General features: G+C 36.2%; 1 protein-coding gene across 2 annotated transcripts in view; it reads left to right on the top strand.

The window, feature by feature from the left end:
• The first annotated feature begins 7,390 nt into the window (after window positions 1–7,390).
• LOC108711345 (proprotein convertase subtilisin/kexin type 5) overlaps window positions 7,391–21,168 on the top strand; it is a 55,410-nt gene continuing 41,632 nt past the window's right edge. Inside the window, exons 1-6 of one of the 2 annotated variants that reach the window (XM_018252991.2) lie at window positions 7,393–7,781; window positions 9,679–9,882; window positions 15,688–15,756; window positions 17,816–17,858; window positions 18,709–18,854; window positions 20,912–21,106. In XM_018252991.2, the coding sequence (XP_018108480.1) occupies window positions 7,601–7,781; window positions 9,679–9,882; window positions 15,688–15,756; window positions 17,816–17,858; window positions 18,709–18,854; window positions 20,912–21,106 (838 nt within the window). In that variant the 5' untranslated portion in view covers window positions 7,393–7,600. Of the gene's footprint in view, window positions 7,782–9,678; window positions 9,883–15,687; window positions 15,757–17,815; window positions 17,859–18,708; window positions 18,855–20,911; window positions 21,107–21,168 lie in introns of both variants that reach the window. The other variant, XM_018252992.2, reaches the window with a different exon arrangement.

Genomic DNA, 21,168 nt, shown 5'->3' with positions numbered 1-21,168 from the left:
GAATGGTTCACAGAATGATGGAGATGGAGAAGGTGTGGAACAGTTCATGATCCAAAGCATACCACATCATCTGTAAAACATGGCAGAGGCAGTGTGATTGGCTTGGGTGTGCATGGCTGCCAGTGGCACTGGGACACTAGTGTTTATCCATGATGTGACACAGGACAGAAGCAGCTGAATAATTCTGAGGTGTTCAGGGACATACAGTCTGCTCAAATCCAGCTAAATGCAGTCAAATTGATTGGTAGGTGATCCATAAGACAGATGGACAATGACCCAAAACATACAGCCAAAGCAACCCAGGAGTTTATTAAAGCAAAGAAGTGGAATATTCTTGAATGGCCAAGTCAGTAACCTCTGAACCCAATTGAGCATTCATTTCACTTGCCAGACAGAAAGGCCCACAAACAAACAGCAACTGAAAGCTGCTGCAGTAAAGGCCTGGCAGAGCATTAAAAAGGAGGAAACCCAGAATCTGGTGATGTCCATGAGTTCAAGACTTCAGGCTGTCATTGCCAGCAAAGGATTTTCAATCAAGTATTAGAAATTAACATTTTATTTTCAGTTTTTTAATTTGTCCAATTGCTTTTGAGCCCCTGAAAAGAAGTGATTGTGTTAAAAAAATGCTTTAGTTGCTCACATTTTTATGCAATCTTTTTGTTCAACCCACAGAATTAAAGCTGAAAGAGTTGTTTTATATTTAAAATTCATTGTGGTAATGTACAGAACCAAAATTAGAAAAAAGTTGTCTCTGTCCAAAGATTTATCGGCTTAACTGTAGGTCTCCCAGTTTTGGGTGTTGCTAAATTCTGTATTTACTTAAAGTGAACGTTTTTGTTTGCTAATAAATTTCTTAGGTAAAAGTAGTAGAGGTTTGTAATTGATTAAATTTTAATATGAAACATCTCACAAAAGTGAGTGCTTATAAACATTGAAGCACAATCATCTCAACATGTTTTATTAATTTTTTCCTACATTTTCAGATTTACATCTATTAAGCCTCTAATGCAAGTAAGGAAGCTACCAAGGCCTAAAGCAGGTGGTAAGGACAGGGCTGGGCTGCGCCTCATTTCAATCCAGAGAGCAAAACCCCTGGGGGTGCAAGGCTGGCCTGTAACCCAGGGGCTCAAGTCCTGTTAAATGCGCAATAAGGGATATGCTATTGAGCCCCCTAATGCTTTTGCACTTGCACCACCTGGGGTTGTAAATGCACCCTATTGTATGCAGGTTCAGTAAAATAAGTTGTATTTCAGACTGAAATAGAAAATTACCATGGGGCATGACTGAAGTGAACTGTTAAGGGGGTTATTTATCAAAGGTTGAGATTGTGAGATTTTTGTGAGGTTTTTTTTTTTGTTTTTTTTTTTTAACAATTCTTTATTTAGTTTAATTTCAAGAAAAGGGGGAACAGAAAGAAAAAAGGGGGGGTAGAAGGGGGCAACAAGTTCAGGTTTCCATAATATTCATAGAAATATACACAGCAAAGAATTCAAATAACAGTGTAGCAGGTAAACAGCAAGTTATTACTGTAATCAAACTTTTCACATATGCGATGTCTTCTACAGTATATATCCAGACCTCGTATAGGTGTAGGGCTATAAGGCCAAGTTACGTTTAAGATCACATTATTACTGTATTCCCACATAAGAAGTTAAGATTTCAGAGAGTGGACAGAATGAGGGCGAAGACCCTAATCAGCCTTGTGAATTTACTATTAGTTGTTTCGACAAAAATAAATCCATGGGTACCATGTCTCCCAGTATGCCTTGCTTTGGTTGTGAGTGAGAAGGGTAATCTCTTCCATTTGTCTCACTTCCTCAACTTTCAGTAGCCATTCTCCTATTGACGGAGCTTCGATTGATTTCCACTTTCGGGGTATTAAAGCTTTAGCTGATGTGAGGTTTTTTCTACCTCAAATAAACTCACAACTCGAAAGGTTGCTTATTTATAAAAAAACTTGAATGTAAAAAACTCGATTGAATGCAATCAGGGCAAAAAACTTGAATTACACGTTGTCTAATTCTGGGCAGTGTCATTCTGTGGCTACTAAAGCAAATAAAGTTCTGTCTTGCATAAAAAAGGGCATTAACTCAAGGGATGAAAACATAATTATGCCTCTTTATAGGTCCCTGGTAAGGCCTCATCTGGAGTATGCAGTTCAGTTTTGGACTCCAGTCCTTAAGAGGGATATAAATGAGCTGGAGAGAGTGCAGAGACGTGCAACTAAATTGGTTAGAGGGACGGAAGACTTAAATTATGAGGGTAGACTGTCAAGGTTGGGGTTGTTTTCTCTGGAAAAAAGGCGCTTGCGAGGGGACATGATTACACTTTACAAGTACATTAGAGGACATTATAGACAAATGGCAGGGGACCTTTTTACCCATAAAGTGGATCACCGTACCAGAGGCCACCCCTTTAGACTAGAAGAAAAGAACTTTCATTTGAAGCAACGTAGAGGGTTCTTCACAGTCAGGACAGTGAGGTTGTGGAATGCACTGCCGGGTGATGTTGTGATGGCTGATTCAGTTAATGCCTTTAAGAATGGCTTGGATGATTTTTTGGACAGACATAATATTAAAGGCTATTGTGATACTAAACTCTATAGTTAATATAGGTATGGGTATATAGAATTTTAATTAAAAGTAGGGAGGGGTGTGTGTAGGGATGCTGGGTTTTCATTTGGAGGGGTTGAACTTGATGGACTTTGTCTTTTTTCAACCCAATTTAACTATGTAACTATGTAACTATGTAACTATGTAACTCAAATTGATCGAGTTATAGACTAAAAAAACCTTAAATAGCTCGAATTTATCAAGTTTTCAAGCGCAAACCACTGTGAAAGAACCCGAAAATCATGAAGACTGAAAATATCTTCAAATGGGAAGGGACCTCTGCCATAGACTTCTACATGTCCTGACAGGTTTTAGCTGGAGTATTTTTGGATCCAGACTTTTAGCAGCTTAATTTTAGCAGCATAATGCATCTCGGAATTTTTTTAAAGTTTTTATTATCCTGAAAAATTTGAGTTTTTAGTGAACTCATAGTTTTCAGGAAAACACAACTCGACCTTTAATAAATGACCCCTTAAGAGTTGACTCATTTTGGGCTATGGAATACAAGCATTTTTATTGTGTTACTACTACTACAGTAAATAAAAGCAATCTGAATTCTCTGGATCAATGCATTATGATTTCCAATGATGGCAATGGGAGATGCCCTTAGTAGCTCCTGGCCTATTATGGTCTCTTGAGAATGAGATGGTGCGAGGGCTACTGTTGATTCCATGTATTGTAATTGCTGCTGCTGTTGGTGTGATTCCATGTATTTTAATTGCTGCTGCTTAGTAGTGCTGGCGAAATGAGATGGTTCTAAAATGTCTATAAAGTATAGTATTTCTATAAAGACAAACAGGGATATAATTGGTGGTATTCTATGATATGTTGTACATTGTTTGCTCTGCAATTTTATTAAGTTGATATGGTCACAATATGCAAAATACCGCATATTTAATACATATGTATCTGCAACACTTTAAACAATACACAGTTTTTCAGTTATGATGACTAGTTGCGATGTAGCCATTTCAGTTGTTCTTGTCTAGCAGCATATCATTCTGTATAATCAGTAAAGAAGACGCTATTTGAATATCTGTGTGCCACTACCAGCTGCACAGCTACATCAGTTACAATCTGCATAGCTCCCAAAATGATGAATAAGGCCTTTCATGGAACGCTGAGAAAAGGAAAAGAGGCCATCTGACTAAATGATATAAGTAGAGCATCCTGCCATTCAGTGTCTTCCTTGAACTTTTACTTGAGGTAGGTGCTTTTATTCCTATGAAAGCCATGTTATTAAAGACTTTCAGTAGACAGTTTGAACAGTGCTGAGTACATCCTACTCTGCGTATATTCACATATCAAACAATGGCAGTTATTATGTACAGCAGGGTAACAGATGCAAAAGTGGGAAGAAAGTTTCCTGAGATCTGAGCTGTTCTTTTAATGTGTGCACTTCAACAAAGTTTGCCTGAAAGTTCTTAGTAGTAATTTATCTTTCATATCAATTATATTGGTACAATTTTGCAATCTAGTGCACAATCAGGAATCCTATATTTGTTATAGCTATTGATAATGATTTGGACATAAGTATTTCTTTTAAGTCGTATTTAACAATCCAGACAATCCAAATATTCTTGTATATACATGTGTGCTATTGCCTAATTATCTAATCTATTTTTCACACCAAAGTTCAGCAGGAAACATGTTTGCTTTATTCCTTATCTCCTTTCTAATGGGCAAAGTTGAGTACTTCCACAATAACAAGTGGTAGTGCTGTTGTGGGTGGGTTCTGTAAGATATGCAGAAACACCAACATACGAATGAACAGAACGCAAAGGAGACCACATGAAGGGGCTGATTCACTAACTTCGAGAGAAGGATTCAAAGTAAAAAAACTTTGAATTTCGAAGTGTTTTTTGGGCTATTTCGACCATCGAATGAGCTACTTCGACTACGACTATGACTTCGAATCGAAGGATTCGAACTAAAAATCATTCGACTATTCGACCATTCGATAGTCGAAGTACTGTCTCTTTAAGAAAAAACTTCGACCCCCTAGTTCGCCATCTAAAAGCTACCGAACTCAATGTTAGCCTATGGGGAAGGTCCTCATAGGCTTTCCTAAGTTTTTTTGATCGAAGGATATTCCTTTGATCGTTGGATTAAAATCCTTCTAATCTTCTTTTCGAAGGATTTTATCGTTCGATCAAAGGAATAATCCTTCGATCGTTCGATCGAACTGTTTGCGCTAAAATTCTTCGACTTCGATATTCGAAGTCGAAGGATTTTAATTAACCCTCGATATTCCACCCTTGGTGAATCGGCCCATAAATGAGTTGATCTAAGTTCACAAATTCAATGTTTTACACAGGCCTGTGGATGGGCTTTTTAAAGAAGAATTTGAGTTTTCCCCTTTTAAAACTCAACCAGAAAAAAACAAGGTTTAATAAATAGGCCCTTTAGTATCAGAGCAAGCAATGAAAGTGAGAAAAAAACCTCTCTTTAGTGTATGTGAACGGTCACAGAGTTTGTTCAAAGTCTATGCAGCCTTAATAACTAACAGTATATTCTCTTTGTTTAGTTCTTCAAGGAATTGGTTCCTGTTTCAGATCTGCTCTGACAGAGGTTGTGACTTATATGACTTAACTGTTCCTCACAGGAGGCCTTTGTAATCTGAAATGAGTAACAGTGGAAGACTATCATGCTTCAGCAGTCCCTTTGTGTAGGTTCAATTTATGAGCTACTGTATAACATTCTTTCTAGAAGAGATTATTCCCCCTCCCTGGCTGTCTACTCACAGAAAAGAACATTTAAATGGAAATCAATCTGTTATGTGCAAAATAAAAAAAGGGGGTCTTCTTATGGAAATCTAAGATTCATAAATAAAGGTTATGATCAGTATAATTCCATCTTTAATTGCCCCGTGCTATTATAGTAACATTTTTTAGAAAACAGCAATAAAGACATCAAATTATCTGGAATGAAATATTACTGTATTATCATAAGGGGTCCTAAAACCATCAAATAATGCAGGAATTTTTACCTTCCTTAAAAAGTTCTTGAATATAAATTTAAAAAAAAATACATCTTGGCATGTCAACAATGAGAGACTGTAAAATATAGTTACCTCAAAACTTAAATAGAAATAATAAAGGAAGGACAACCTCACAAAATGGAATCTCTAATAAAGTCATTTACTGTATAAGACCTACAGTATATAAACCCTACTTATTCAAATTGAAATAAGAGTAAGTGTACTAACAAAGTTGTGCTAGGCAGAAACAAACGTTAGCAAAAGTTCGCTACGAAATTCTCACGCTGATGAATTAACGCTAGCGAAACTTCGCCAGTGTTTGGCTGCCAAGATGCAACCTCACATTTTATTGAATTAGCGTAGTGGCAGTGAATTTGCGCCTGGCGAAGTGGCGCGGAGTGTGGCAAAGCGACTATTTTTCTATGCAAAATACATTGGAGTCTATGGCCGGTTTTACCTACTAAATATTCACTGATGGCAAAATTTTTCTGAAAATCCATACTTCACAATTAGTACTTCCCAAGGTGCAAAGACAAAAAAAAAAAGAAAAGAAGATGCAAGAAGTAACGGTGTAACTGTGTAACTGTAGATACCCATAACTTCATATACCATAAAACAGAGTGATGTTTTATAAACCCAGATTGTTAAACAACAGCAACTCTTGTAAAGCCTGGATATGACTGAAATGGCAACAACAAACCTTATAGCAGCTTTAATTAATTCTGAAATTTGTAAAGCAATCAACTTGCTAAAATTAAAAGGGTGCTGGGGCATAATAGCAGTCGATTGAAAATATTTTTAAAGAAGGAGAGGGAAACAGTTTCTCTGCTTTCCATGTTTAGAAGAACTGTTCAGGCTGTAGGGCTGCAACAGTGCAATTTTGGTGATTTTCTTTTTTTTTTTTGCATTCTTCTATATTATAGTCATTTTCTAACAGAGCTCACAAGATCCTAATTTTTTATTCTTAATGCCTTGCTTTATGCATCTTCCACTAAGTTCTATAGGCACAGCTCCTCTGCCATTGACTTCTACATGACCCAAACAGGTTTTAGATGGTGTATTTTTAGATTCAAGCTCTTTCCAGGGTCAGGGTATAACTGAAGTTTTTTTTTTATCCCGAAAAATAGATTTTTGACTCAAAAACAACCTCAAAATATTTTTCATGGAAAACACAACGCGAACCTTAATAAATCTGCCTCATAAAACACTGTCTTACTTCATGTTGCTGTTCTGAAAAAAAGCAAAAACATTACAAAGAAATCTTTCTATCATTGAAGTCTGGAGCTGCTGACCTGTGTTGGAATAGGGGGTATAGCATTCCTCTCACTAAGGAGAGCAACACTTGGTCACAGTGAAGGGGGGTGGGGGTAGGAGTGTATTTTAAAGGAACAGTATAATAAAAAGATTTAAAACACAGATTATTCAATCCATATGACCTTAAGTAATATTATAACAAACACGTGTATACGTAGTGCAGTTTGCCATTCACAAAGGTTTTTTTCCATACAGTATTACACATTTTATACAAAGTTAATTTAACTGATTATAACTGGAAACATGCTGTAACACGGATGAACCAGGTCTCCTCTTTTTATATGTTAAATGTATGCAAATTACAATTTCAATTGCAAAAACATCGGGAAACATTTAAAGATTATTAAATAAAGCTTTGCTAATACTTCCTGAGGAGCTGTACTCTTTTTTTTATTTTATTGTTAACATTTGTTGTTAATGGTAGTTTTTAATGAACAGGGACACAACAGGTATAGAATAGGTTAATAGCAAATACTTTTTTTTTTTATCTCTGCACTGCTTTCCCTGAGTAGTTCTGGAGGAATGTGATTTAACATTGGAGGGACTTTGGCACAAACCGGTTTGACCACTTTGTGGATTGGATTTCACAGTGGAAACTGAGATTGTATCAAGGAAAGCCCTGCTTCCTACCTATTGTCTGGGTGCACCTGCTTTGGTTTTCCCTTCAGACTGAAGAGACCTGCAAAAGAAGAAGATGAAATCAACAACAGCAAAAATATGTTTCCTACTTATCTTTATTATGTGCTTTAATCATATATGTACCATGGAATGCCCAAATGGACAGTTTGCTCTCAATAACCAGTGTGTGGATTGCCATTCGAGCTGTGAAGAATGCAGCGGCTATGAGCCTTATGAATGCACTGAGTGTGGCATAGGTAAGTTAATTATATCTTCAAACTACATAATCTGTTGCTTGACTACAGTCAACTCTGCTTGTTACAAAACAACTATAACCCTGTCTCAAGTAGAAAAAGGAAGGAATCAATAGATTGAATTTCCCTGTTATATTACACAGCAATACATGGATTTGAAATGCAGCCAATAACAATCCAATGTTTTTGTTGTTAGCTTCTTTCATAGAAATCTAGTAAGTCTTAATCACAGATGGTAATGAATACATGCTATAGTGTTTAGTTATTTAAAATGACACTCCTAGTTCAGGCTTGGATATAAGTTGCTGTATAATGCATTACCTGCTGTGAAATGATAATTAGTCTGCAAGTGCCATATAAAGTAACTCGACTCCAGAACAACTCAATACCATACACTTTGTTTGTAAATTTGTTTCCTTATGTAATGTGTTTACACTTTTGTTTTCTGCAGATTTGTATGTTTTTGTTGTTCTGTATTCTTTTTGTCTTGAGCTGTTTTTCATTTACCTGAGCTCTACTACCTGACATTGAGGATAAATTACTTGGTCTGGAGCTTGGGTGAAATGCATGGCTCTATGAAACAATGTTTGGAGGAACTATTGTGAACACATTGTCTTGCACTCATACCTTGCACCAGGTGCAAAGTGTAGCAATGCCCAGATGCAAGTGTTGGCTAATTACCACAAATTGATGCTACTTGGCACCCCATTGTGCTCTAGAACTTGCATCTGGTACATTTGTAAATGAGCCCTAGTGTCTGGGGTTCTTATTACATCTAGGCATGCACTTCTTTTTAGGGTTCAGCCAAAACCCTTAATCTAGGGTTACCGAGTCAGCATGCACACTGATTTTTAACAGTTATACAGGTTTCAGATTTAGTTTGGCCAGGCTCATGCATTAGGTCAAATCCGCTCTAATTCAGCCAAATCCCAAAACTTTGCATATGGGATTAAGGGGAGTTCAGAGAGAGCTCATAGAATTCCGGCAGGGTCTGGGTTGGTGGGGTCCACCGGGTATTTTCCCGGTGTCCCACCGGCCCAGTCCAACCCTGACAAAGCCACAGTAGAGAATCTGTCTGGCATTGGTAGCAATGAGTGAATGAGGCCTAGCCAGGGGAGGCAGATATTGTTTTTGTGTTTTGTGTTTTTTACTAATGAGGTGTAGTAGGTTTATAAATTCCCTAATGGTTTCCACTCATACTGGGACCCTGTGAAGATATGGAATATGGTTATGTGAATTATATCTGGATTAAAAAAGGGTAGAGTTTGAGAAATTCGCATATTTTTGAGATTCCTAACAGTGAGAGAGAGCCTGCACTGGCATTGGATATTTTGATTATTGAGCTATCTATTAAACGGGGTGGTTCACATTTAAGTTAACTTTTAGTATGTTAAAGAATGGCCAGTTCTAAGCAACTTTTCAATTGGTATCCCTTATTTATTTTTTATATTACTTTTAATTATTTGCCTTTTTCTTCCAGACTCTTTCCAGCTTTCAAATGGGTTTAAGTGACCCCTTGTAAAAACAAATGCTCTGGAAACCCAATTGCATATTGTCTCAGAATATCACTCTCTACATCATACTAAACATGATCTCAAAGGTGCACAACCCCTAGTATTAGTAAGCATGTAGTAGGTGTCTGGATGTATCATGTATTCATACAATGAGTAGAGGCATTTGTAAAACTAGAACTACACTAACAATATCACAGCATGCTTTTTAAAAACTGTTGTGTGTTGTTTGTGAAAGGCAAAATTACAAACAGTCAAAAAATGACTGGCAAAAATACACATTTCAGTATATTGTATATGATATACATCTAACATCTAACTAATATGAGATGAACAATTATATTTAATGAGTGATGATTAACGAGTATCAATTTTCTTCCCCTTTGAAGATCAGGATGGAATAGAGCGATTTCTTCATCGCAGTCGCTGTAAGATACACTGTCCCCGAGGTTTTTACAAGGAGTATGACACCTACACCTGTGAAACCTGTCCAATAAACTGTGAGCTATGCACTGACTCCAATAACTGCCAGAAGTGCAAGAGCAACTACAGGTTGCAAAATGGGGCATGTTATTTAGCTGAGTGCCTGCCAGGTAAGTCTTATTTCTTAAACAAGAAGAAAAACCCGCGGCTCTATCCAAATATTAAGTATTAAGTATCTAATGATTAGGTGCCTATGATTACGTATCTTTAGATACGTAACGCGTTAGGACTTTTGTTTTTAATTCATAGAATAAAGATCAAATTTTTATCCGTATTGGTTGTGCTGCAGGAGTGTGTGCTCATTGCAGGATTTCCTTTTTTCTTAAAAGCACCTTTTTGAAAAAGGTCTCCAAGGGACACTGTTATGTTTGAACACATTTTTGAACACAGAAGGGAGTGCCGATTCATTCTATGAAGTATATTATTCCATTGATCATGCACCCTGCATTCAGAAGGGTTAAGTGCAGGCAATTTGGAACTTATATATACATTGCTGGAATTCACCAGTTAAGGTGATATAAAACATTATAAAAATGTGCATAAACATACTGTATGTTTGGATTTTTACAACAAAATTCGTATCTCATGGTTTTTAATAACTAAAATAAAATAAAATTAAAATAAATCTGTCGAGGGGTGGAGTAACTCTGTGTCCAAACTGACATTTAAATAAATGAATCAGTCTTTGTTGCCTACACTGCCAAGATAATATAGCCCTAGTAGAGATGACAGTAATATAAAGTTGCATTTGGCATTCTTGTTATCTGTGCAATACACACTGCAGAGACACCGAATGCATTGGTATAATGTTGACTCTACAAGCTATATTGTATCAAGGCCCATTTTACTAACTACAGAGAAACAGCTCACATATCCCTGGTAGATTTTATGGTATTGAATGATGACTTTATCATTCAGCGTCTCCCCAGTGAGTGTTTAAATGAATTAATAGTGTATATAATTTCTGTGGTGTTATTTTCCTGTTAGCTTTCAAACTGTCATTGCCCTATAAACAATTGTTTGTTTTATTGCAAAAATTGTATTTTCTCACTTAGTTAATCCGGGTTGTAAATGTGTAAGTAAGCAGGTTTATGTGAAACAATTAATTTAAATCACAAGGGGCAAAAATACATATCACCGCATGATCCTAACTAATCCTCATCACTTGTCTGCACTAATAAGAAGAAACTTTAGACCGCTGAATATAAACACGAGAAACTGCTAGTCTTAAGGTATTGCTCCAAATGGCCAAATGCAAAACAACAACTACAGCTTATGGCATGTATTACTGAAAAGCTAACCACAAAATAAATTTAGGCATGTCTACACAGGTTCTCTGGCAATTTAATAGCTGAAAAGTTCTCCTGAAATGTGTCATTAGCCTCCACTGACAGTAAATTGTGAGATTTTAGCATTTGCTTTCTAGTTGTTCTCAATATTCTAGCCAAGTAGTTGTCTACTTGGGATACAGCTATCCGTAAACAATTACTTAGGGTATGTTTTTAGGCTTCGTAAAAGGACTGCAACAATAATATGATATGGTGCTTGCATGACATTTGCATATGGCAGATTTAAAGTCAATGCCTTATACGTGGTTTAAATTACTGCTACTTGTGATGGTGATAATAATACTGCTTCCTGTGACCTGATACTGCCTTTGTGAGTGATGATTAGCTAGGTAGAGCTGCTCATGGTGCTTCCAACTGTATTCATATGAAAAGAAAGTGATCAGTAGCAGATTGAACAACAAATAGCAGCAATCATAATGTTGTTCAGTAAGGCCCGCAATGAAATGATAAATTGTAGATAATTGTCAGCAGTTTCAGTAAATAGGCCAACTGTCTTACTAGATATATCTGTATTTATTCCTGCTTCCGTTTGCCTTTGTTATTCAATGAATTATGCTGCTATGTAGTCAGACCCCACCCTATCCTGTTAGAGGTACAACCCAAGCTTTTGTTCTTCTTTGTGCATCAATCCAAATTTTCTTATAGCTCCCTTGAAAAGCTACCAGGGATCTGTTATGTGGAAACCTCTTAAATATCAAATATGGTATTGCCATTTATTATAGTACCCCATTTAAACTTAGCTGCATAAATATTATTGGATGAACATACCTTAAGTGTAAGTTTTTAAACAGTACATATGCTGAACAGAATTGTTTTGCACCAATATTTAAAGGGATTCTGTCACGGGAAAACGTTTTTTTTCAAAACACATCAGTTAATCGTGCTGCTCTGGCAGACTTCTGCACTGAAATGTAATTTTCAAAAGAGCAAACAGATTCTTTTATATTTAATTTTGAAATCTGACATGGTGCTAGACATGTTGCCAGCTTCCCATGTGCACTCAATCATGTGCTCTGATAAACTTCAGTCTCTCTTTACTGCTGCACTACAAGTTGAAGTGATTTCACCACTCCCCCAGTAGCCTATCAATAGAACAATGGGAATGTAAGATAACAGTTCCCTGACACAAGATAATAGCTCTCTGGTAGATATGAGAACAGCACTCAATAGTAAAAATGCAAGTCCCACCACAACTCCAGTTGCAGTGAGTTGGAAAAACAATAGCCTGTCTGAAAGCAGTTCCATCGTGAAGTGCTGTTTTTTTCTGAAAGCACATGACCAGGCAAAATGACCTGAGATGGCTGCCTACACCCCAATATAACAACTAAAAAAAAATTACACTTGTTGGTTCAGGAATAACATTTTATTTGATAGAGTGAATTATTTACAGTGTAAACAGTGTAATTTATAAATAAAACCTACACCATACAAATAATGACAGAATCCCTTTTAATTATGTAGCTTAGTTACTGCCAAGTGTGTTAAATTAATGAGATATATTTTTTATTTAAAATGGTATTAGAGCCTCATTTCTTAAGCAAAAACTATTTTCACTTAATGAATAACTTATTTTCAGTTGGCAATAAGCTGCTTTTTTATAGATGGTATAATACACAGTCATTCTAAGTTAATTCTTTCCTGGTTTGTTTATAAAAAAAAACTAATGAGGCATTTTACAACAATTGCTACAATATTATCGGGCTAGACAGGTTCTGAGATTTGTACACAATAGACTGCAAATTCCTTTTAAAGAGGTTGTGTGCCTTTGAATACATTTTTTTATTGATGTACACATTGATATTGGTCTTCATGTTTTAATTTATGTGGTTGTTCAGTTATTTAACTCTCTGTTTAGCAGTTTACCCGTTTGGTATTTCAGCAGCTATCTGGTTGCTAGGGTTTTATTTACCCTAGCAACCAGGCAATGGTTTAAAGGAGAGACTGGAATATGAATAGGTGAGGGATTGAATAGGAAGTTTAGTATACAAAAGTAGTAAAGGCAATAAAATTGTAGCCTCAGAGATCAATAGTTGTTACACCCTTTTGTAAACTGAAAAATGTCAGAAAAAGAAAACAATCCAAAAACTATAAAAAAAAGAAATAATAAATGCCAATTGGAGTGTTGCTAGAAATAGGACATTCAATAACATGCTAAAATGTAACTTAAAGGTGAACTACCCTTTTAAAATGCCAGTGAATTACTGTTTCCAATTTAATGTTTTAATATATTTGCACAGTTTTTTTTCATTTAAAACACAAATTCACTTTAAATTGATTTTCTTTAACTGATAAATGAAATCGGGAGATCGAGTATTTACACCTGTTTTAACACCACTTTTACTTAAAAAATGCTTTCACCCCTATATACTGCCAGTCAGGGCCGCCATTAGAAATCACGGGGCCCCGTACAATAACATTTTTGGGGCCCCCTGGGCCCTGCCCACTCAGGCCCCACCCCAGATCCCACCCAGTCCACTCCACAGTTAAAAGACCACACAGACATCAGCACTAAAAAAGGTAACCGCCCCCACACACACAAGTTAGAAAAAGCTATTGATGGTCAGGGCCCCCTTATAAGTAAAAAGAAAAAAAAACCTGTGGTGCCAGGGCCCCCCATAAAAGTTTTTTTTTTTAAAAATTGCAGCCTTTACAAATTGTCGGACAAGGTTTGAAGAATAGTAAAAAATAAAAAAAAAAATAGATCCCTGTTTTTGCATTTTTCACCTTTCTACACAGGTGCTAGACTTTGGTGCAGAGTTGCAACTCTACTACCATAGCAAGCAACCTGTCTGATAAGCATTTTGCAGACTTAGCTATTACAGGTATGGGATCCGTTATCTGGAAACCCATTATCCAGAAAGCTCCACATTACGCAAAGGCTGTCTCCCATAGACTCCATAGATTATAACAAAATAATCCACATTAGATTTCCTTTTTCTCTGTAATAATAAAACAGTACCTTGTACTCCAAACTAAGATATAATTAATCCTTATTGGAAGCAAAACCAGACTATTGGGTTTATTTAATGTTTACGTGATTTTCTAGTAGACTTAAAGCGATACTGTCATGGGAAAAAATTTTTTTTCAAAATGAATCAGTTAACAGTGCTGTTCCAGTAGAATTCTGCACTGAAATCCATTTCTCAAAAGAGCAAATAGATTTTTTTTTATTCAATTTTGAAATCTGACATGGGGCTAGACATATGTATTGTCAATTTCCCAGCTGCCCCAAGTCATGTGACTTGTGCTCTAATAAACTTCAATCACTCTTTACTGCTGTATTGCAAGTTGGAGTGATATCACCCCCTCCCTTTCCCCCCCCCCCAGCAGCCTAACAAAAGAACAATGGGAAGGTAACCAGCTCCCTAACACAAGATAACAGCTGCCTGGTAGATCTAAGAACAACACTCAATAGTAAAAACCCATGTCTCACTGAGACACATTCAGTTACATTGAGAAGGAAAAACAGCAGCCTGCCTGAAAGCATTTCTCTCCTAAATTACAGGCACAAGTCAAATGACCAAGGGCAGCTGGGAAATTGACAACATATCTAGCCCCATGTCAGATTTCAAAATTGAATATAAAAAAATCTGTTTGCTTTTTTGAGAAATGGATTTCAGTGCAGAATTCTGCTGGAGTAGCACTATTAACTGATGTGTTTTGAAAAAAACATGTTTTCCGATGACAGGATCCCTTTAAGGTATGAAGATCCAAATTACAGAAAGATCCCTTATCCAGAAAACTCCAGGTTCCAAGCATTCTGGATAACAGGTCCCATACCTGTGCTATATAATAACTACCTTGCATCATTATATCTTTAAACCCTTAGCGATACACCTGTTTTGAGAAGTTTTTTTTTTTAAATAAAAAGCTAGTTGCAACCTGTGAAAGTCTGCACACAAGTCATCATTCCATTACGCTCTCTAAAATGATCAGAGGATCACTTAAAGAAGTAAATATTGGCCTAGATAAGTTGATTCAGGGCACTTCTACTTATACCTTTTCGGGTTAATGTTCTCACTCGTTATTGTCAACATTATTGTCTCTCCTAGAAACATAACCATGTTTGCCTTTTTACTGCAGCACTACTAAAAGCATATTTAACATAACATGGATTGTAGAAATTGCTACTTATAGAGGTGAAAATTACACATATGACACATTTTTCTCGTTACAGATTTAACCATCATTAGTACCGACTTTTTAGACATAGGTCTTAAAATTTGCTCTTTCACTTTCCTTTGGTTTAACTAAGTTATTTAATGGGAATGTAAATTAACCGATAAACTCTTTCAGTCTTAATTAATATCTGACTATTTATTTGCACTAAAAACCATACATAGGGAAATGAATACATCATAATGTCTTTATCAAGATGTTGCTTCCTTTTTCATCTGCATAGTGTGTTGGGGTTTTTACAAAAGGTTTCTCTGTTTTTAAATTACTTTTAAATTATCACAACAACAGTGACTGGTTAAGAGGAAATTAAATGACAACAGAGTAAATTAAACAATAGACTACTGTTAGTTTTGGATGGTAAATATCTATATGCTGTTTGTTCCTTAGGGCAAGTAGAAGATCCTGATACTGGAGAATGCCTTGATTGTGAATCAGGCTGTAAAACCTGCACAGTAGGTAATAGATATACTATATTGGCTTTCTTATTATTATAGGAGCATATACATATAATTAAACTCACAAAATATGATTAAACACAACCAGATTTTAGATTGTAGGATGTAAAATTTCCCTTTCCCCGTGGTCACGTGTATTAAGGCTGAAGATGAGCACACGTAGAACTAGTCTGTTTAGTCTATGTCACTGGGCGCGTGTAAGTTCAGTAGCCAGGCAGGTCTGCAGTGAAATATGTGTGCTTTATTTTTTAAGCAAATGCAGAAAACAACATATTTGCAAAAGGTGAACTTTATCAGCAGGGGGCTGCAACCATGCAAGCACACATTTGAAGCTCCAGAACTGCCTCTTACAAGGCTTAAAGGAACAGTAACACCAAAAAATGAAAAGTCTTTTAAAGTAGTGAAAATGTAATGTACTGTTGGCTGCACTGATGAAACTGGTGTGTTTGCTTCAGAAAGTCTATAATATATTTTATAAACAAGCTGTTATGTAGCCATGGGGGCAGCCATTCAAAGTTAAAAAAGGATAACACAGCAGATAACGGATAAGCTCTGTAGTATACAATGGGATTCTTCAGAACTTATCTATTATCTGCTGCGTAATCCTGTTCTTAAATGTCTGCCCCCATGTCTACACCGCAGCTTGTTTATATAAACTATAGCTGAAGCAAACACACCAGTTTCACCAGTGCAGGGTAATGGTACATTATATTGTCATTTGTTTGAAACACTTACATTTTTAGTGTAACTGTTCCTTTACCACAGACTGCCAAATGAATTCAGTCTTCAGCCTTTTATAGCATTCAAACTTCTCTATGCTGACACCATGTGATCAGCATCAACCCTATAAATATTCATTAAGAGAGAGACTGTCCATCCCTTTAAGAAGTGGCTTTTGTGAGAGCTCTAGTTAAGTGCGTCATGAAACTTTGTAGCAAGGTTTTTCATGCACACGCTTTGGTACTCCCATGTAGCAAACCTAGCTTCCAATATGCAATTGTTTTAGCACCATTTACATGCTTCCAACAAAGTAGGCCTCAGTTTGTTAAACAAAACTAATGCTGCTACAAAATTTTCACTTTTAACACATAAATATAAGAGCTATATACATAGATTATACACATAGCTATTTACATAGATTACTGGCCAGCAAGGTTTAACCTTAACAAAAATACTAAGTTCACTCCATCACAGTCTGTAGTATTATTCACACAAGTGCAACTCAAAATGTTAATAATTATAATGAAAGTAGTGATAATTTCCGCGTTTTCGCCGGCGTCAATTTCAGATTTTCGCAATTTTTTTGTGAAAATGTTGGAATTTCCCGTTTTTTTTTTTTTTTTTAGTGAAAACGTTCGAACACCATTATTTTTTAATGAAACTGTTCGAATTTCATGATTTTTTAGTGAGACATTCTAATTTCACAATTTTTTCATGAAAACGTTCGAATTTAACCATTTTTTCATGAAAAGGTTCGAATTTCACGTTTTTTTCACAAGGTTCACAAGCATCATTCAACTAACCCAAAAAATGTAGAATAAATCTGCATAAAAGAACTGGCCAGAATAACTCCATAAAGCAGTGAAAACTGGTAAATTATTCCTCCATAACACGTAAGCAATAAAAACGTTTTGTTTTGTGTAGGGATTTAAATATTTGTGTAACATAAGAGAAGGCGTCAAGGGTCTGAATACTGTACTTTTGTAAATGAATGAAATATATGTGTGTGTTTTTTATATATATATATATATATATATGTATGTATGTATGTATGTGTATATATATGTATGTATATATATATATATATATATATATATATATATATATATATATATATATATATATATATATATATATATATATATATATATATATATATATATATATATAAAAATACATTATCCTACTCAGACTGAAATGACTGCTACATTTTAGTATGACACACTGAATTAAGAGCAACATGTATCTGGCTTGTATTCAGTATTTTAATTTTAAAATGTCTTTGGCGTGGTATTTATGATTTCCTGGTATTACTAAAATGCTTCATATTTCTAATACAGATGGTCCTGAAATTTGCATCAGCTGCATAGAGGGCTATCTTCTGTAAGTTTCTTTTTTTTTACCCCCAATTTTTACCTAATTGTAATTTATAGTGCAAGCGCTCCATACATCCCAGCATTTTGCATTTAATACTGACAATGAAAAATGCACTCTGTAGGAATGTGCAAACATTTCTTAAGTTTAAGGTAAAGCATAATACATTAGTCTCCCTTAGCTTATGGGTTAGTTAGCGCAATATAACTAGAGTGGAGCTGCAGATATTTCACCATAGAAATTAACATTACAGTTTCATATACACAGCTCTTGAGAGGTAGGTTGGTCAAGTATATATATCATATACACAACCTAGCTTTTATATTGCTACAGGCAAATGAACAAAACAGGTGACAACTTTCTACTCACATTTCTTTACTTTACCTTTATTTGACACCCATCTGAACCTGGTAACTTTAAAAATAGATGCATCAACAATATCCATTTTCTCTCGGAAATAAATGGATGTGATGTGTGTGCCAGATGTATTGGCAAAGTATTCTCCATCTGTAGTTCTGGCCATAAGTGAAAGGTCCTCCATATTTGTCACTTGAACAGAGATGCAGAGTAGGTTCTCTTACGGTGGCACTTCTTATCACTCATCCTGGATCTTTCTTGCCTGTGTAATCATTCTTAGACAATGGATCATCAGAGTCCATCCGGGTGCCCAAAGGAGATGCCAATATTCTGACATTTAAGCAGTTTTGGGCACTTAAACAAGCACAAAATCTGCAGCCTATACTGTATTCTTGCAGTTATATGTGTAGTTTTCTCTGATAACTTCTGACCTTATATGTATACAGTATGTTTTAAATCATCTATTGCACATTTATATAGCCTGAATACATTCCTTTTTCAGCTATCGTCATCAGTGTCGCAGACACTGCCCCCAAAAAACATATGAGGACGTAAGCAGAAAACTGTGTTTTGCGTGCCCATCAGGATGCCTTGATTGTAAGAATGATACACATTGTTCCTCCTGCCAGACTGCATACTACTTACATGGTAAGAGAGGTGTATTTCGAGGGGAGCTGCATTTGTTGTCATTTATAATTAAAACTCGCCACTTTAAATTTGACTGAAAATGGTAAATGTAAAATAGTGGGCTTCATTTATTCAAAGCTGCCTTCTGTGAGCTTGTCCTAGAATCTCAGTGATCCCCAACCAGTACCTCGTGAGCAACATGTTGCTCTCCAACCCCTTGGATGTTGCTCCCAGTGGCCTCAAAGCAGGTGATTATTTTTGAATTCCAGCCTTGGAGGCAAGTTTTGGTTGTATAAAAATCAGGTGCACTGCCAAACAGAGCCTCGGTGTTGGTTGACAATCTACATAGGGGCTACCAAATGGCCAATCACAGCACTTATTTGGCACCCCAAGAACATTTTTTCATGCATGTGTTGCTCCCCAACTCCTTTTACTTCTGAATGTTGCTCACGAGTTCAAAAGGTTGGGATCCCTGTCCTAGATCATACTTATTAAGAAATAACAAATAAGACCTGCACAATGCTCAGTGAAATATTTAGGTTTTATACTGAATTTATTTTTACATGTAAATACAATAGGGTGGTGTAGAAGAGGTTCACATACCTCCACCAATTTCTGCTTTGTACTGTATGTATGTATATCTACTGGCAACCACTTTTCTTTAGTACTAGAAAAAAATACATCTGCATATGTTCTCAACATGCTCAGTTTTCTTCAAGAATGTTGGGTCCAACATTCTAAACATGTTGGGTCCAACATGCTTGAATGATTATAAAATAATAATACAAATATAAACTGTTTCTCAACAGGTCTAGGATTATGCATGTGTGTTAGATAACTACAATGAAAAGAAATGTTGTGAGGCTAGTATTATATGAAACACGCCCCCATGTTAGAGTTCCAGTGTACTTTTAGTAACACAGCCATTGCTAAAATAATAGGATAGAGACAAGACTGACATTTGATTTTTCTGCAAATTTACACCAATTACTTATAAGCATTGACTTAACAAAGCAAACATTTTTTTTACAATATGTCCTAGTTGGTGTGATTAAAAAGTAGTCAAATGAGAAAAATCACTCTTATTAAGCAATTTGGATTACTCACCGGTATATATTTGAAAATATCGCCACAATATAAATTTGCCTGCCATTGAAAATGTTTATAGTAAGGCTAGACAATGCACCGTGGTGGGCCATATTCGGCTGATCAGATATTTGGCCCTCATATTTTATATATTATACAGTATACAGTGTGGTAGGATTGTTAACACTGAGAGGGTTATTTATTAAAGTCCGAATGCCAAAAATCTTAAAAATTTTTTTTTTTTACTATAAAATCCGAATTTTTAGTGGAAAAAGACTTAAATTTGGCACTCACAACTGCCAAAGTTGCAGATAAGTCGATGGGAGAAGTCCTGGAGATATCTTTATCTGCGCTGGGTTTCATGCAATAATCGGAAGATTTTGTGGTATTCGGGCAAAAATGTTAAAAAATCGGGTGGAAAATCTAAAAACTTGTAAGATTAGTTTTTTCAGGTTTTCTTCCACACAGGAAATTTTCGGCAAAATGTATTGATAAATAAGGGGGAAAACCCTGTGCGGATTTGGTTGGAGTATTTTTCAGAAAATAGATAAATCTGGTGCGCATGCGCGTTACAGCACTATAGCGCGCATGCGCGAAACTGCAAAAGCGCAATTAAGAAAAAATATCCACGGCAGTCGGGGAGAGACAGGGCCGGACAATGGGGTGGGCGACAGAGCAGGTACATGCCTGGCGCCCCCCCCAGCTTTGCGCCCTAGGCGCGTGCCTACTCTGCCTACCCCTAGTTCCGGCCCTGCCCTGAGTACTCTGCACAACCACTGATCCTTGCAGGTACAGCAGGGAACCACAAGTGACTTAGTTGGTCATTCCAATGCACGGGAGAACCAAAGTTTAAAATAACACTTAAAAGATTAAAATACTGTTAGTGTTTTCATAATAATACACGGTACAGGATACAATATAGATTGATCAGATGCACATCTAATATAATAAAAAATAATGATTTTATCATATGTCATGAATTTTGCTTACAGGTGCTGTGTGTTTGCTTAAATGCCCAGATGGCACATTCCAGGATGCAAAAAGATGGCAATGTGAAGAATGTCATGGATCCTGCAGGTCCTGTCATGGTCCATCAGTGACGGATTGTGATTTGTGTCCTGACCAGAAGAAACCAATTTATGGAATGTGCCATATTCTAGCCTGTTTTGATGGTCATTATTTTAATGGTATGTACAGAGTTCTTACAAACTCCTGTATTCATATATGATGTATGTTCCATCCAGGTGTT

The sequence above is a fragment of the Xenopus laevis genome, chromosome 3L (assembly GCF_017654675.1).
Source record: "Xenopus laevis strain J_2021 chromosome 3L, Xenopus_laevis_v10.1, whole genome shotgun sequence".
NCBI lineage: Eukaryota > Metazoa > Chordata > Amphibia > Anura > Pipidae > Xenopus > Xenopus laevis.
Note: the sequence above shows the minus strand (reverse complement) of the source record. Positions and strands in the feature narration are given on the sequence as shown.